Source organism: Leopardus geoffroyi, chromosome D2 (assembly GCF_018350155.1).
Source record: "Leopardus geoffroyi isolate Oge1 chromosome D2, O.geoffroyi_Oge1_pat1.0, whole genome shotgun sequence".
NCBI classification, from domain to species: Eukaryota; Metazoa; Chordata; class Mammalia; order Carnivora; family Felidae; genus Leopardus; species Leopardus geoffroyi.
In genome coordinates, this window is record NC_059334.1 from 34,119,128 (window position 1) to 34,138,913 (window position 19,786).

Sequence of the window (19,786 nt, forward strand, 5' to 3'; positions counted from 1 at the left end):
CTGTGTCTCCCTCTCTCTCTGCCCCTCCCCCGTTCATGCTCTGTCTCTCTCTGTCCCAAAAATAAATAAACGTTGAAAAAAAAAATTAAAAAAAAAAAAAAAAAATAAGCCTCTTTTGGCCTATGCAAAGAGTTATATTACCAAAAATAAACAAAATGCAATAATGATTCTTTATTCTAAAACTATTTTACTAACAGCTGGAGCATATTAAGTGTGACACCCACAATAAGGTGATATGGTATACTGTAATACTTTAAGAAGTTAATTCTAATTTTTATCACATAGGCTTAAATATAAAAGAACTCTGATTCTCTCTAGAACTATGTACAAACACACACACACACACACACATTCATACACACACACAATTGGCTTTTCCACTTTACCATTTTGATACCCTCCCCACGGCACAGCATTTCGTACTTCTGTCTCTCTGGCAGGTAATCCACAGCAACCCCTTTTTTCTTCAGTGTGGTTTTCCGATCAGATTGGTCATCTGAAGCAGATTTATTAGCATCTTTTTCTTTAGCCATTATATATTCAAAATATTTTAAGTTACCATTAGCTCTCTGGTGTTCAGGATCTATTGGAGAGAAAGGAAACATGTCCATGACTAAGTTTATAGTTGTTCAAGCATCAGAATATAGGAATATAAAAATGCAGGATCATTTAATTTACCTTTCAAACTGGGACACTTATGAGAGTAAAAGGAGGCACTAATAAAAATCATTACACCAAAACAACAGGTATAAACCAGTACTGGCTGAAGTAAATCACCTACTGTCACCCTATATACAAAGAGTTCCGGAGAAGGAATCAGCCATTTATGTCAAAGTAGTAAATATTCTACTTTGAGAACTTACTGAAAAGTTCTCAAAGAAAAGTCTCAGTGAAATAATTATGATCAGTTTGATGTCAAGTGAATTCTAAAATATCACTCATTCTACTTATTTTAAGCAATAGAAAAGATTTTTCTGAAACTGAATGTAATCATCATGGGAAAGACAGTGTATATACAGTTCAAAAGCAACATTCACCACAGATACATTATAAATGCAGAACACAGCCTACTTCTGAGTGAATTTCAGTCCCCAAATTCTAAGTGAGATGGAAAAAGAGAAACTAAAGATATAATTTTCAAATAAAGCAGAATCCACTAACTGCCTCTGAATTGCTAGTCATCATTTTTAGCTATCTTTTAGTAGGGGAAATGAGGACTAGACTACTCCACCCATCCTAGAGGGAAAAAAAATCCAAACCACCACACATACACACAAAAATAAAAAAGAACAATACACAGCAACCTCATTTGTGATATTAAATGAAGTGTTTAGGAAATCTAGCCTTACATTTGTAAGATTTTGTCTTTGAGAAACTGCTCACAATATATGTTGTGATATACAATATAATCTTAATTTTGTAAAAGAATGGGATAAGTATGTATGTGCAGGAAAGAGGGTATATACTATAATGAAACAAAAAAATTTGTGATTGTGAAAATCTTTCAGTGATAGACTTATGGATGACTCTTCCATATCTTTTATTTTTAAAAATTTTCTATAAGGAGTAAAATATTCTTTAAGTGAGGAGAAAAAAATCACGAAAAAATATTGAAAAAAAGGTACTTGAACTAATATCTCAATTTATTAACTCACTCAACCAAGAAATAACCTAATTATCAGAAGTTCATTTTCAGATGGCCAATTCTTTTAAACTGTTTGACTTTTCTAAAATACACATATTAACCTATTCATAAAAATAATTAATTTTTGAAAAGTTTTAAAGCTTCATTATATACCAGAGGTCACCTGAATTTATTAGCATACGATTCAATGTCCACAGATTCTGATTTAGTAGCTTTGGGGTGGAAATCAAGAAATTTTTCATTTCTAATATGTATCCAAGTACTTCCAATGTACATGGTCCCTGGATCATACTTAGAGAAACAAGTTCAAAACACTAGTGATAAAATCCTCAAAGGATATCACATTATCTAATATTTGAATATGGCAAATTACATTTTCAGTCTATTTATTTTAAATCACAAGATCATTTTTAAACATGAAATGTAAGAACACAAAACATTTCAAAGGAAACTGGTTAATATTTAATATAGCAACATGGTAAATAAACATTTTTTACTGAGTGAGCTAGGTTAGGTCCACTTTTGAAATTCCTGAAGAGTATACAGCAGAGTAGCACAGCCACTGTTGTAGTACCATTAACTGAGGAAAATCAGTTGCCACTTATTTATGTATAAACAGGGAGAGGATAAAATTTGTCTAACAGATTCTTGACTTATAACAAATAAAAAGTACCAAATGGAATAAATATTACTCAGCCATAGAAAAGAATGAAATTTTGCCATTTGCAATGACATGTATGGAACTAGAGAGTACAATCTTCAGCAAAATATGTCAGAGAAAGGCAAATACCGTATGATTTTGCTCATATGTGGAATTTAAGAAGCAAAACAAATGAACATGGAGGGGGGAAGGGGGGGGTTGGAAAGGCAAACCAAGAAACAGACTCTTAACTATAGAGAACAAACTGAGTACTGATGAAGGGGAGGTAGGTGGGGGGGATAGATTAGATAGGTGATGGGAATTAAGGAGGGCATTTGTTGTACTGAACACAGGTGTTGTATATAGGTGATGAATCACTAAATTCCACCCCTGAGACTAATACTGCACTGTATGCTAACTAGAATTTAAATAAAAACCTGAAAAAAGAAAAAAAAATGTACCAAAGCTATATAACAAATTACACTTATCAGAATTACACATATATCAGAATTATATATATTTATCATTATATACATATATATATGTAAGACAAGATATGTAGTCATATATCAGAATTATACATATACATTTATGTTGTCATATAGGTTGGCACTTTTTATATACAATAATTATATATAATTTATATATACATATATATGTATGTGTGTGTGTGTGTATATAATCTTGAATTAGGCCAATTTAACATACCTAGTTCAAGAAGCTTCTTTGTGAGCAAAAGTGCCTTATCCAGGTCTCCCTGCTGGTATACCGCGTAGCTCAAATAATCTAGAACAGAGACTTTATCAATGGTAGAAACCTCTCCTTCATCCAGCTGCCTTAGTGCTTGTTCCATCCACAGTTCTGTATGGTAATAATCTGCTTCTGTGTAGGCCACTTTGCCCAACTCAAAACAGTCCTCAACTGTTAGAAAAGATTTGTGTTTTACTCCTATGGAAAGAAAATAACAGAGAACTTTAGAAATCTTAATACTACTCTCTATTTATTTAGGACTATACAGCTTTCAAAGTGCTATCTCGCTTTCATTTGAACTTAACAACCTTCGGAGGTAGGAAAAACAAGAATTATTCTAAGTTTATGAACAAAGGAACAATCTACAAGGTAATGAAACATGCTGAGAATCACACTAATAGGGGTCATGGACCTAGAAAACCCAAGACTTCAATTATCAGCCATCATACTAAAATAAAACATCAATTAAGTTGAAGCATGCAATTTTCTAGCACAACAGGAATTACCATATGACATACATCTTACTCCTAACCAACAATCTGTGCAAGAAATGAATGGACAGGAAGAGAGGCAAACCTGTAAATTGGTTCCTTTCCTTTTTCCTTCCTCTTTATTCCAACAGCATTAATGACATGTAATTTACATTCCATAAAGTTCATCCATTTAAAGAATACAATAGTTTTTAGTATATTCAGAGTTGTGCAACCAACACCAAATCTAATTTTAGAACATTTTCATCACCCCAAAAAGAAACCCTGTAACCATTAGCAGTCACTACCCATTATCTCCCTTTCCCTGCCCCAGCCCTATTTAACCACTCATCTACTTTCTGAATCTACAGATTTGTCTATTCTGGTTATTTCATATAAGTGAAATTACACAACACAGGGTCTTTTGTAACTGGTTTCTTTCAATTCAGCATAAAGTTTTCAAGGTTCATTCATGTTGTGGCATCCTTTTTATTGCCAAGCAATAGTCCATTGTATGAAAAGACTATATTTTGTTTATCAATTGAGGGACATTTGAGTTTCCAGTTTTTTGGCTTTTATGAACAATGCTACTACATACATGCATGCACAAGTTTCTGTGTGGATATTTATTATCATTACCCTTATATGCAGCAGTGGAACTGTTGGGTCCCACAGCAACTCTATGCTTAACATTTTCAAGAACTGCCAAACTGTTCTCCAAAGTGCCTACACCATTTTACAATCCCACCAGCAATGTATGAAGGTTCCAATTTCTCCACATTCTCACTAATACTTGTTGTTGTCCATTTGTTTTTATTATAGCCATTTAGCTGGGTATAAAGTAGTATTTCATTATGTTGATTTGTATTTCCCTTAATGATGATACGAAGTATCTTTTCATATGCTTATTGTCCATTTGTATATCATCTTTGGGAAAATATCTATTCAAATCCTTTGTCCGTTTAAAAATTTGAATCTTTTTGGGGCGCCTGGGTGGCTCAGTCAGTTAAGCGTCCGACTTCGGCTCAGGTCATGATCTCGTGGTCCGTGGGTTCGGGCCCCGCGTCTGGCTCTGGGCTGACAGCTCAGAGCCTGGAGCCTGTTTCCGATTCTGTGTCTCCCTCTCTCTCTGCCCCTCCCCCGTTCATGCTCTGTCTCTCTCTGTCCCAAAAATAAATAAACGTTGAAAAAAAAAATTAAATAAATAAAAAAAAAATTTTTTTAATTTGAATCTTTTCACTATTTTTAGAGTTCTTTATATATTCTGGATACAAGTCCCTGATCATAAATATGATTTTCACATATTCTTTCCCATTGTATGGGTAGTCTTTTCACTTTCTTGATGGTGTACTTGGAAGTATAGAAGTTTTAATTTTGGTGAAGTCTAACATTAATCTTTAATCAGTTGTGCTTTTGGTGTTGGTATGTCAACTGGTTTGTGAAGTAAAACTTCTATCTTAAGAAGAGAAGATGGGGCACCTGACTGGCTCAGTCAGTAGATCATAAAACTCTTGATCTCGGGGTTGTGAGTTCAAGCCCCACATTCGGTGTGGAGCCTACTTAAAAAACAAAACAAAACAACAACAACAAAAAACCTAGTTTGAAAAAAGGATATTTGAGGCGCCTGGGTGGCTCAGTCAGTTAAGTGTCTGACTTTGGCTCAGGTCATGATTTCACAGTTCGTGGGTTCAAGCCCCATGTCGGGCTCTGTGCTAACAGCTCAGAGCCTGGAGCCTGTTTTGGATTCTGTGTCTCCCTCTCTCTCTGTCCCTCACCCACTTGCGCTCTATCTCACTCTGTCTCTCAAAAATAAATACATGTAAAAAAAATTTTTTTTAAAAGGATATTTGACAGTTCACATGAAATAAAATGTAAATAGGAAACCACAACGCTTGAAGAAAAAAAATCTCACTAATCATTAAAGAAATATGCAATTAAATTTTTTAAATTTTCTCATGTTTATTTATTTCTGAGACAGAGAGAGACAGACCATGAGTGGGGGAGGGGCAGAGAGAGAGGGAGACACGAATCAGAAGCAGGCTCCAGGCTCTGAGCTGTCAGCACAGAGCCCAACGCGGGGCTCAAACTCACAAACCGTGAGATCATGACCTGAGCCGAAGTCAGTCGCGTAACCGACTGAGCCACCCAGGTGCCCCAAGAAATATGAAATTAAAACAATGCTGAAGAAAAAAAATTTTTTAACTTTATTATTATTATTTTTATTTTACAGAGAGAGGGAGAGAGGGAGAGAGAGTACAAGCAGGGGAGGGGGCAGAGGGGCAGAGAGAGAGAGAGAGAGAGAGAGAGAGAGAGAGAGAGAGAATTCCGAGCAAGTTCCACACTGAGCATAGACCCGACGTGGGACTTGATCCCATGACCCTGGAATCATATGACCTGAGCCAAAATCAAGAGTTGGCCACTCAACTGACTGAGCTACTACCCAGGTGCCCCAGAAAAATATTTTTGAACAACAGCCTACGTACATTTACTGAGATCTTACTATGTGCCAGGCATTTGTCACTTATTTAATTCTCAAAGCAATCCAGATAAGGAACTATAGTAGAAAGAGTTTAACTATTATGCTCAAGGTCACACAGCAAAGAGCCAGAATTGGAATCTGTACACTATGACTCCAGAAGTTTGTGTGAAATTACACCATAAAATGGCAAAATTTACTAGGGGAGGGAGTAGTAAAGTGGTAACTTTACTGTTAAGACATTTGGCAATATGAAACAAGAGTAGTAATTTTATGCCTATGAATTGATACTACTTTTCAATTATTTTCTTGAGTTTAATACTAAGGGTTGAGGAAAAAACACCTTCTTATATAAATAATTTTTTTATAGCTGAACCAAATATTATAGCTAAAAACTGTAATAAACTAAGAGCAAGACAGATATGTCAATATAATGGAACAGTATTTTTCATTCAGAAAGATAATTTCAAATGCTATATAGGAAAGCCAGAAAAATCTAGACAGAAATATGTCAAAATGCTAAACTGATACCCTGGGGGATGGATTACAAGTTGTTTCCTAAATCTTTATACCTCTCTACTTTTTCAAATACTGTACAATTACCATTACTTTCCTAAGAACCAAAAAAAAAAAAAAAAAAACCAAAGAAGCTATAGAAAGAAATAAATGGGGGTGCCTAGGAGGCTCAGTCGGTTAAGCATCCAACTTCAGCTCAGGTCATGATCTCACAGTTAGTGGGTTCGGGCCCCATGATGAGCTCTGCATTGACAGCTCAGAGCCTAGAGCCTGCACTGGATTGTGTCTCTCTTTGTCTCTCTGGCCCTCCCCTACTTGTGCACTCTTTCTCTCTCTCGTTCTCTCTTAAAAATAAATTAATAGGGGTGCCTGGGTGGCAGAGTTGGTTAAATGTTGGACTCTTGATCTCGGGTGAGGTGATGATCTCACAGTTCATGAGTTCGAGCCCCACATTGGGCTGTGCACTGATGGAGCAGCGCCTGCTTGAGATTATGTCTCTCTTTCTCTCTGCCCCTCCCCGACTTGTGCTCTCACATGTGCACATACATGCACTCTCTCAAAATAAACAAACTTTCAAATAAATATTTAAAAATAAAAAATAATAAAGAAATAAAAAGTATAACTCTGAATGATATGAATAGAATCTTCATATAACATTCCATCTTTAAACAGTGAATCAGATGAGATACTTGGAGATTTTAATTGGAATTAACAACATGAACTCACATATTTCCTATATCTGTCCATTGAAAAGATCTAGAATGAATGACAAACTCAATAGCAACTGACATCCCTAAAACCTAGCTATATTCCACTTCCTAAATGTCATTCCCCATTAAAAAAAAAAAAAATCAAGGCCTGGGGTGACTAGGTGGCGCTGTCAGTTAAGTGCCTGACTCTTGATTTCAGCTCAGGTCATGATCTTGATCTCATGAACCAATGACTGGGATACTCTCTCTCCCTCTCTCTCTGCCCCTCTCCCACTCATGTGATCATACTCTCTCTCAAAAGAAACACTTAAAAAAAAAGAATCAAGGCCTGATTCTTCCTGCTTTGGGGTAGAAATGTGTAAGTTTGGAAAAAACTGTGCAAAAAATTAAATTTCCTTACTAGCAAAGAAAAATAGGGTCATTTCAAAAAGACAAATTACCCAATCTAAAGATGATCCCACTGGTCTCAAATAGGATATCTGGACATCAAATGAATAATTAATATAATGGATTGAAATATAAAAATATATAAAAATCCATGAGTTTATAATGATACTTCAGATAAAAAATCAGCGATCACTACTAGAAGTTATTATGACATCAACTCATTACTCTGAATGTTGTTGATACAAGAAAAACAATCAAGGATTTATCTTGCCCTTCATATATAAACTCTAGTTCAGGGTAGCCAAATGGTTCCAGAAAGTTCTTACTGATAGAATTCTGGCTAATAAAAGTAGAAAGAATGATGGGATAAAAAATTCAAAATTTGGGGCGCCTGGGTGGCTCAGTCGGTTGGATGTCCGACTTCGGCTCAGGTCATGATCTCGCAGTCCATGGGTTGGAGCCCTGCGTCAGGCTCTGTGCTGACAGCTCAGAGCCTGGAGCCTGTTTCGGATTCTGTGTCTCCCTCTCTCTCTGACCCTCTGCCGTTCATGCTCTGTCTCTCTCTGTCTCAAAAATAAATAAATGTTTAAAAAAAATTTTTTTTTTAATCAAAATTTTAGAACCCCTAATGAAATAGTTCTAGGCAATTATCATCCAAGGCTGCCAAAACAATTAGATGAAACTCATGGAAAACTTCATTTGGACGTATCAGTCTTCCACCAGTGAAGCTACCCATCAATCACTAGCACAAAAGGTATGATGAGATGTTAAGCGTCTAGTCATAAAATTCAATGGGAAGTTCAGAGCACCACCTATGGAGTTAATTTTAAAACTTAACTGGAATCTAATGGAGTCTCAAGCTCTAACCAGTTTGTAGGAAACACAGGAGTTAGAGGAACAAGTTCACAAAAAGGAAGAAATCAGGCAACTCCAAAATGTACATTCCACAAGACCTATAACCAGGTTTTTCCAAATATTCAGTGGAATGGGAGGGAAAGAAGGAGGGGAAAAGAGAAGAACAAAATAGCTTTAAGAGGTAAAACCAAAATGTGCAACTGTAAAAAGATACCTTTGAGATCAACAGAGAAACTAAGTATTGACTGGGTATTAAGTTATACAAAGGAAATACTGCCACTTTGTTAGGTTGGATAACAGTGATTATGTCATTTAAAAAGGAAAAGACCTGACTGATCAGTTGGATATGCATATTTAATTATTTATGAATAAAATGACATTATGTCTAGGATTTGCATATTTTAAATGCAAATAGTCCAGTAAGGGGTGCCTGGATTTCAGCTCTGGTCATGATCCCAGAGTCGTGGGATCAAGCCCCACACTGGGCTCCGTGCTGAGCATGGAGCCTGCTTAAGGTTTTCTCTCTTTCTCTCTCTCTCTCTCTCTCTCAACAAAAGCAGATCCACACCAAGACATATTGTAATTAAAGTGGCAAAATATAGGAGTGCCTGAGTGGCTCAGGGGGTTAAGTGTTCAACTTTAGCTCAGGTCACGATCTCATTCATGGTTTGTGAGTTCAAGCCCCACATCAGGCTTGCTGTTGTCAGCTCAAAGCCCACATCAGATCCTCTGGCCCCTCTCTCTCTTCCCCTCTCCCCAGCTCAAACGTTTTCTCTCTCTCTCTCTAATAAATAAATAAATAAATAAATAAAATTTTAATGGCAAAATACAGCGATAAAGAAAAAATATTAAAAGCAGCAAGACAAAAGAAAACAGTTACATACAAAGGAAACCCCACAAGGCTATGAGCAGATTTTTCAGCAGGAATTTTCCAAACCAGAAAGGAGTGGCACGGTATATTCAAAGTGCTGAATGGGAAAAACCTGCAGCCAAGAATACTCAATTCAGCAAGGCTGTCATTCAGGATAGAAGGGGAGATAAAAAACAAAAAATAAAGGAGTTCATGACCACTAAACCAGCCCTGAAGAAATATTAAAGGGGACTCTTTGATTGGAAAGGAGACACTAAAAGCAACTGTATAAAGGCAGGAAACACATAAGCAGTAACAATGAATTTTTCTGTAAAAAGTCAGCCAAGGAATTCACAAAATAAAAGGATGTAAAATATGACACCATATTCTAAAACGTAGGGAAGAAAGGAGTAAAGAGGTTCAAACTTAAATGACCATCAACGTAATATAGACTGCTATATGCATAAGAGGTTATATGCAAACCTAAAACCACTAATAAACATGCAAAGAATAAAGAGAAAGAAATCCAGATATATCACTAAAGGAAACCAACAAACCATGAAAGAGAGAAAGACAAGAAGGGATCAGGGAAAATCTTCAGAAACAATCATAAAACAAGTAATAAAATGGCCATAAATACATATCTATTAATAATTACTTTGAATGTAAATGGACTAAATATTCCAATCGAAAAACACAAGGTGACAGAATAGATTTAGAAGACAGGATCCATCTATATGCTGTCTACAAGAAACTCATGTTATTTATTTTTATTTTATTAAGAGAGTCAATTTAGATCTGATACCTCCAGATTGAAATTAAGGTGATGGAGAAATATTTATTGTGCAAACGGATGTCAAAGCCAAGGTAGCAATACTGATATCAAACAAACTAGACTTTAAAACAAGGACTTTAAATAAAGGGGACAATCCAACAAGATCTAAAATTATAAATATTTATGTGTCCAACATGGAAGCACTCAAATACATAAAACAGTTAACAATAAACATAAAGGAACTATTCAATAATAATACAATAACAGGTGACTTTAACACTCCATTTACATTGATGGACAGATCATCTAAACAGAAAAATCAACGAAGAAACAATGGCTTTGAATGACACACTGGACTAGCTGGATTTAACAGATGTAATCAGAACGTTCCACCGTAAAACAGCAGAATACACATTCTTTTCAAGTACACATGGAATGTTCTCCAGAATAGATCACATATTAGGCTACAAAACAAGCCTCAACAAATTCAAAAAGATAAAAGTCACAGCATACATAATTTCTTACAACACCATGAAACTAGAAGTTAACCACAAAAAAAAAAAAAAAAAGAAAGAAAAAGAAAGAAAGAAAGAAAGAAAGAAAGAAAGAAAGAAAGAAAGAAAAAGGGAAAGAAATCTGGAAAGACCACAAATACATGAAGGTTAAATAACATGCTACTAATGGAATAAAGACAGTCTCTTCAGCAAATGGTGTTGGGAAAACTGAACAGCAACATGCAGAAAAATGAACCTGGACTAATTTCTTACACCATACACAAAAATAAACTCAAAATGGATGAAAGACCTAAACATGAGACAGGAAGCCATCAAAATCCTCAAGGAGAAAGCAGGCAAAAACCTCTTTGACCTCAGCCACAGCAACTTCTCAACACGTCTCTGGAGGCAAGGGAAACAAAAGCAAAAATGAACTACTGGGACCTCATCAAGATAAAATGCTTCTGCACAGTAAAGGAAACAATGAACAAAACTAAAAGGCAACTGATGGAATGGGATAAGATATTTGCAAATGACCTATCAGATAAAGGGTTAGTATCCTAAATCTATAAAGAACTTATCAAACTCAACACCCAAAAAACAAATAATCCAGTGAAGAAATGGGCAAGAGACATGAATAGACACTTTTCCAAAGACATCCAAATGACTAACAGACACATGAAAAAATGCTCAACATCACTCATCATCAGGGAAATACAAATCCAAACCACACTGAGATACCACCTCACACCTGTCAGAATGGCTAAAATTAACAATTCAGGCAACAACACATGCTGGCGAGGACGCAGAGAAAGAGGATCTCTTTTGCACTGCTGGTGGGAATGCAAACTGGTGCAGCCACTCTGGAAAACAGTATGGAGATTCCTCAGAAAATTAAAAATAGTAACTACCCTACAGCCCAGCAATTGCCCTACTGGGTATATATCCAAGGGACACGGGTGTGCTGTTTCAAAGGGGCACATGCACCCCAACATTTATAGCACTGCTACTGACAACAGCCAAAGTATGGAAAGAACACAAATGTCCATCATCTAATGAATGGATAAAGAAGATGTGGTATATATAAACAATGGAGTATTACTCAGCAATAAAAAAGAATGAAATTTGCAACAATGTGGATAGAATTAGAGTGTATTATGCTAAGTGAAATAAGTCAGTCAGACAAAGACAAATATCATATGACTTCACCCATATGTGGAATTTAAGATACAAAAGAGATGAACATAGAGGAAGGGAAGCAAAAATATATAAAAATAGGAAGTGGGACAAAACATAAAAGACTCTTCAATATAGAGAACAAACTGAGGGTTGCTGGAGGGGCTGTGGGTGGGGGGATGGGCTAAATGGGTAAGGGTCATTAAGGAAGACACTTGTTGATGAGCACTGGGTGTTACACATAGGGGATGAATCACTGGAATCTATTCCTGAAAATATTATTGCACTATATGCTAACTAACTTGGATATAAATTTTAAAAAACAAATAAATAAATAACATGCTACTAAACTATGAATGGGTCAACCAGGAAATAAAAAAAAGAAATAAAAAAGTAAAAGGAAACAAATGAAAATGAAAACACAATGGTTCAAACCTTTGGAACACCACAAAAGTGGTTCTAGGAGGGAAGTTTATAGTAATACAGGTCTACCTCAAAAAGCAAAAATATCTCAAATAGGGGCACCTGGCTAGGGTCAGTCAGTTAAGTGTCTGACTCTGGCTCAGGTCATGATCTCACGGTTGTGGATTCAAGCCCCACATCAGGCTCTGTGCTAAAAATCATTAAAAAAAAAAAAAAAAAAAAAGGAAAAAAAAATCTCAAAGAAACAACCTGGCTTTAGGTCCTAAAGGACCTAGAAAAAGAACAAACAAAACATATTATCAGGAGAAGGAAGGAACTAAAGATTAGAGCAGAAATAAATGATATAGAAACTAAATACACAATAGAAGAGATCAATGAAAGTGGAGCTGGTTCTTTGAAAAAAAAAATCAATAAAACTGATACCTCTAGCCAGACTTCTGAACATATAGGTCTGATAATAAATAAATATTGTATAAAAGCCATACTTCCAGAATAGTTAAGTTTTAAAATAAACTATTGGTCAAAAGCAGACTAACCTAGTATTTCTTCAATAAAACAGATATAATCTTACACATTTAAGTGTCTGATAATAGTGCAAAAGAAACTGGTAGAAAAAGGAACACAATGGTGTTTTCCCTAGTAAATGACTAAATGAATACACTTCAAGGAGACACTCAATTGGTTAGAATCAGACTTAGTTATACCTATCCAATGATGTCAACATGTTTATTTTTTTTTAATGTTTATTTATTTTTGACAGAGAGAGAGAGAAAGACAGAGCATGAGCAGGGGAGGGGCAGAGAGAGAGAGAGAGAGAGGGAGACACAGAATCCGAAGCAGGCTCCAGGCTCTGAGCTGTCAGCACAGAGCCCGACGCGGGGCTCGAACTCACAGACTGCGAGAGAGATCATGACCTGAGCCGATGTCGGACGCTCAACCGACTGAGTCACCCAGGCGCCCGTTTGTTTTTCAATGCTAGCTAGCAGAAAAGGAGTTTGTGAGAAATAAACTAAGAGAAAGTAAAGGCATGGGCATGTTTTACTAGTGCAGGGGAAAGACATGAGATTCCACTACCTGGTGTGAAGACATGAGATTCCACTACCAAGCAGAAGGCTAGCATGGAGGTGTATGTACTACTGGAGGATTACACAGACCAATACAACCTAATATTCGATACATAAAACTACCTCCATTCATTTTTCTTCCTATTAGTCACTTACGGATAGTGACTGATTATCAGTGTACTCCTAAAATGAAGATGAAGATACATATTTGACACTTGTCCCTTAACTACCTATTATTCCGGAATACCCTAGGAAAGGATACCAAGAAACTAACTTATTAATAGCTTAACATGATGCAATTCCTGAAATCAAAAAAACATTTAAATTTTGATTTTCAGGGCACCCAGGCAGCTCAGTCGGTTAAGTGTCCGACTTTGGCTCAGGTCATAATCTTGAGGTCCGTGAGTTTGAGCTCCACATTGGGCTCTGTGCTGACAGCTCGGAACCTGAAGTCTGCTTCAGATTCTGTGTCTCCCTCTCTCTCTGCCCCTCCCCATTCATGCTCTGTCTCTGTCTCTCAAAAATAAATAAAACATTAAAAATTTTAAAAAAGAATTTTTTTTATTCCCCTATTTTTCAGTTATGAAAACTGGTGTACAGATTTAAGATAAGCTTATAATGAAGCAATTAAGAGTACTTTTCTCATGACATGCAAAAGACAAAATGACAGTCCGCCATTACTACATGTAGGTAGCCCCAGTGATATTTTTTATATGACCTGATATTCTGGCAATGCTATTTGAAAGTCTGATAAGACAGTAGAAGATCTTTAGCTCTTCTGTTTTGGTAGTTAAAGAGGCTCTGCTTATTTTACCTATTGACCCATTCACAATTATTAGAGGCAGAATACCTGGGACTCACATTCTTAAAAGAAGAAAATGAAAAAGAAATGATGCAGCAATTGAAAGGGAAGGCTGTTTCCAAAATAGAGAACCTGAGAAAAAGTAAATGGGCAAAAAATTGGCAAAGAAAATGAAATTTAAAAAGTGATGTTGTCAGAAAAAGATGGCAGAAAGCTTTCATATAAAGGGCAAATGGTTAAAATTTGATGAGGAGAAAAGAATGTTGTGAATTAGTTAAGAGTCCTTTTATTTCTTATCACAATATAAACTAGAATACTATATGACAGTAGAGGAAAACTTTGCTTAAAAACACAATTTTGTGGCTCATCCATAACCTGGGTCATTTACTTTAAACAGCATGAACATTCAACTTCTACCTGTATAAAATTTTATACATTAGACATTCTCCATACCAGAAAAAAAAATCACAGCTTAAAAAAAAGCATGTATCTTTGGAAGATATGGATCTATTCAACAAATCAGGGTTAGGAACAACCTGAAGCCAAAGGAATAGTCTATGAACTATAAAGACACCAGCTGCCAAAATGCATAGAACTTATTAGATTTTATATTAAAAATATCAACAAAGTGGGTTATCTGGGTGGCTCAGTTGGTCAAGCATCTGATTTGTGATTTCAGCTTAGGTCATGATCTCATGGTTCATGGGACTGAGTCCCACATCGGGCTGTGCACTAACAAAACACAGCCTGTTTGGGATTCTCCGTCTCCCCCATCTCTCTCTGCCCCTCCCCCACTCACACTCTGTCTCTCTCTCAAAATAAATAAACATTTAGGGGCGCCTGGGTGGCTCAGTCGGTTAAGCCTCCGACTTCAGCTCAGGTCACGATCTCGCGGTCTGTGAGTTCGAGCCCCGCGTCAGGCTCTGTGCTGATGGCTCAGAGCCTGGAACCTGTTTCAGATTCTGTGTCTCCCTCTCTCCCTGACCCTCCCCCGTTCATGCTCTGTCTCTCTCTGTCTCAAAAATAAATAAACATTAAAAAAAAAAAATTTAAAAAAAAAATAAATAAATAAATAAACAAACATTTAAAAACTATATTGGGGCGCCTGGGTGGCTGAGTTGGTTAAGCATCTAATACAGCTCAGGTCATGATCTTGCAGTTTGTGAGTTTGAGTCCCACATCAGGCTCTGTACGGGACAGCTCAGAGCCTGGCCTGCCTCAGGTTATGTCTCCTCTCTCTGTCCCTCCCCCGCTTGTGCTGTCTGTCTCTCTCTCTCAAAAATGAATAAACATTAAAAAAAATTAAAAAGAGATCAACAAAGCATTTCAAAAGACAGACCCAAAAAAGGGGAAGCAGACAAAAAAAAAAAATCATGGAGTAACTTGGCATCAGTAATCATCCACTGAAATAAGCATTTCTCTGATTTTTTTGTTTTGAGACAATTGAAAACACAATTATCCTTCCCTCTACTCTCACCCTGATTGTTTCACAACTAAACTGCTACAATTTTAAGTCTGACAAAACCAAGGATTGGCAAGTATATGAAGAAATGGGAACTCTTACACGGTGCTAGTGATAGTACAAACTGGTGCATCTGCTCTGGAGAACAATCTGGCCATATTTGGTAAAGCTGAAAAAGCATATACCCTGACTTCTTTAAAGAAACATTTGCAGGTGTGCAAAAGGATACATACACAAGAATGTTTACTGAAACCTTGCTTGACATAGCAAAACATTGGAAATAACCAAAATGTCCATCCATGCACAGGAGAATGAATAAATAAATTCTGTCATATACTACCATATAGCAGTTAGAGGAGTTTATTTATTTATTTTTTCAATATATGAAATGTATTGTCAAATTGGTTTCCATACAACACCCAGTGCTCATGCCAAAAGGTGCCCTCCTCAATACCCATCACCCACCCTCCCCTCCCTCCCACCCCCCATCAACCCTCAGTTTGTTCTCAGTTTTTAACAGTCTCTTATGCTTTGGCTCTCTCCCACTCTAACCTCTTTTTTTTTTTTTTCTTCCCCTCCCCCATGGGTTTCTGTTAAGTTTCTCAGGATCCACATAAGAGTGAAAACATATGGTATCTGTCTTTCTCTGTATGACTTATTTCACTTAGCATCACACTCTCCAGTTCCATCCACGTTGCTACAAAGGGCCATATTTCATTCTTTCTCATTGCCACATAGTACTCCATTGTGTATATAAACCACAATTTCTTTATCCATTCATCAGTTGATGGACATTCAGGCTCTTTCCATCATTTGGCTATTGTTGAGAGTGCTGCTGTAAACATTGGGGTACAAGTGCCCCTATGCATCAGTACTCCTGTATCCCTTGGGTAAATTCCTAGCAGGGCTATTGCTGGGTCATAGGGTAGGTCTATGAGGACCTACCCTCCATTTTTTGAGGAACCTCCACACTGTTTTTAGAGGAGTTTAATCAATGTGGATGAATTTACTAAAAAAAATTGAGTGAAAAAGGTTACAGAAAGATAAACAGAATATATTATTTACATTTTTAAAACACAACAATATATGTAGTAAAGTATAAGAAAATGGACAAATACCACCAAGTTCAGAATAGACAGTACCTCGAGAAAAGAAGGAAAAGTGCAGAAGGGGTCTTCAAACACATTTGTGATCTTTTAATGTGATCTTTGAGAACAAGAAAAGCCTAAAAACTGTTTATTATGACATATTATGCTTAGAAAATTTCAGGGACTCTACTTATAAGGAATTTGCATGAGAGAAAAATTCAATAAAAACTGAACCCAAAATAGTGAGTGGAAGAAGAAGAAATGTCAATAAAGAGATACAAAATACACAAGAAAGGATAAATATTGTTCCAATGAAAAATAACTGCGCATATTCTCAGGGTGTCTTATTTTCAGCCATTCTCTATCAAAGTCTTACCAACTGATTTCTAGATAAAAGAAGAAGTATTCAGGGAACCCAGTGAATTTCCTAAAACTAAACATGGCAAAATCAGGGTTAAATAATATTCAGTAACATTTTGATGGGAAAATAAAGATTTAAACAAAAAGGAATACAGTTAAATTAAATGAAATGTATTATCCCCACATACACCAAACCTGCTTCTTTTGTGTTCTTTATTTTGCTGAATGGAACCCATATAGTTGTTCAAGCCAAAAACCTATATCAAGTCCACCATCAAATTTTACCATTACACTTCCTAAACAGCTTGATAACTTGTCCTCTTCTCTCCATACCTACTAGCTACCACTATCATCTCTTAAATTTTTACAACAGCCTCCTCCCTGAATTCTTTGTACCTACCCCCATGTCCCAATCCAATCTCCATTCTGCAGTCACAATGATACTCCTAAAATGAAAATGACATTAACTTCTCTAAAACTTTTCAGTGGTTCCTCATTGCACTCAGAGAATTTCAAACATCTCCACGTGGCTTACAAAGCCCTTCAAGAGATAGCTTCTGCTTAACTTATCTAGACTCTCTCTCACTACTCTCATAAAACCAAACTCCCATCCCTACACTCCATACACTCACCTCTTGAACAAACTACTTGGTAATATAACTGATATAATACACTCTCTCCTCTCTGGCCTTTATACACATTCTCCCTGTTTGGAATACTTTTCTCATGCCTACACTTTTCCTCAATTTCCTGGTTAATCCCTTGTCTATTATATCCTAATTTTTAATGTGTCTTCCAGGAAGCCTTCCTTTATGCCTCTTCTCAAGTGCAGAATTAGGTTTCCTTCTATGTGCTCCCATGGTATCCTAAATTATCCTCACTCAGGCATTCATTATACTATATCATAAGAATGTAAATATCCTAAGGGCAAGGAGCTGTATTGGTCTTATTCATTATTGTATCCCTAGAACCGAACAGAATGGTTGGTATATACTATATAGTTAATATCTATTAAACAAATTGATGTCTTATACCAAAAGCCAATGTTTGTTTGTTTGTTTGTTTTTTTAATATTTATTTTTGGTAGACAGAGAGACAGAGTGCAAGCAGGAGAGGGGCAGAGAGAGAGGGAGGGAGACACAGAATCCGAAGCAGGCTTCAGGCTCCAAGCTGTCAGCACAGAGCCCGAAACAGGGCTTGAACCCACAAAGCACGAGATCATGACCTGGGCCAAAGTTGGACACCTAACAGACTGAGCCACCCACATGCCCCAAGCCAATTTTAAAAAATAGTTATGATCTTATCAGAAGTGTTAACAATGTATAATATTGGTAGGAATAGGAAATAATGGAACTATGTTCCAGCTTAATGGAGATTTTATCTAATATTGTTGTACTATATTCCCACTTGATATTCACCCCAAATAAAGAGAGATGAGCAAGAAAACATCTTAACAAGTAACTCTTCCCACTGTATATTCTCACCATGAAAATGAATTTCAATATGAAGACAGAAGTAATTTATTTCTCCAGCTGATAATGACAAGGAGATAGTAATGGTAGTAAGCCATATACTCATAGAAAAAGTGAGAGAGAGCATACATAAAATATTATGTGAAGTTAGGTTTCAGTAACACAAGTAAAACTAGCAAATTTTTTAATTTGTGGAAATGAAACAACACATTCTTAAACAATCAGTGGAGCAAAAAAGAAATCACAGAGAAAATTAGAAACTACTTAAAAACAAATGAAAACAAACACACAACATACCAAAACTTACATGACACAGTGAAAGCAGTGTAAAAGGATGTAATGTAAATGCTTACATTAAAAAGCTAGAAAGATCCCAAATCAATAACCTAACTTTACAACTTAAGATCTCAAATCAATAACCTAACTTGTACAACTTTACAACTAAGAAACGAGAAAAACAAGAAAAAACTAAACCCAAAGCTAGCAGAAGGAAGTATTAGAGGTAAATTAAATAGACTATAAAAAAAAATAGAGAAAATTAATGAAACCAGGGTGCCTGGGTGGCTCAGTCAATTAAGCATCTGACTTCGGCTCAGGTCATAATATTACAGTTCATGAGTTCAAGCCCTGCATGAGGCTCTCTACTGTCAGTGCAGAGCCCTCTTCAGATCCTGTCTCCCTCTCTCCACCCCTCTCCTGCTCACATGTAGACATGTGCACATTCTCTCTCAAAAATAAACATTAAAGAGAAAGAATGAAATCTGGCCATTTGTAGCAACGTGGATGGAACGGGAGAGTGTTATGCTAAGTGAAATAAGTCATACAGAGAAAGACAGATACCATATGTTTTCACTCTTATGTGAATCCTGAGAAACTTAACAGAAGATCATGGGGGAAGGGAAGAAAAAAAAAAAAGTTAGAGAGGGAGGGAGCAAAACCATAAGAGGCTCTTAAAAAACTGAGAATAAACTGAGGGTTGATAAGGGGTGGGAGGGAGAGGAGGGTGGGTGGTAAGCACTGAGGAGGGCACCTGTTGGGATGAGCACTGGATGTTGTATGGAAAACAATTTGACATAAATTTCATATAAATAAATAAATAAACATTAAAAAAAATTAATGAAACCAAAAGTTGGTCCTTAGAAAAGATCAACAAAACTGATAATCCTTTACCTACATGAACTAAGAAAAAAAGTGAATATTCAAATTACTAAAATAAAAAATGAGGGATGCCTTGGGGCGCCTGGGAGGCTTAGTTGGTTAAGCGTCTGACTTCAGCTCAGGTCGTGATCTCAGGTCCGTGAGTTTGATCCCTGCATCGGGCTCCATGCTGACAGCTCAGAGCCTGGAGCCTGCTTCAGATTCTGTGTCTCC

General features: G+C 36.4%; 1 protein-coding gene across 2 annotated transcripts in view; it reads right to left on the bottom strand.

Annotated features, from left to right (window-relative positions):
* The window catches only part of P4HA1 (prolyl 4-hydroxylase subunit alpha 1), an 89,456-nt gene that overhangs the window by 42,475 nt on the left and 27,195 nt on the right, over positions 1-19,786 (bottom strand). For both annotated transcript variants that reach the window (XM_045437732.1, XM_045437733.1), the window contains exons 6-7: positions 2,994-3,233; positions 387-583 (exon numbers count right to left, since the gene is read on the bottom strand). In XM_045437732.1, the coding sequence (XP_045293688.1) occupies positions 387-583; positions 2,994-3,233 (437 nt within the window). The remainder of the gene's footprint in view (positions 1-386; positions 584-2,993; positions 3,234-19,786) is intronic.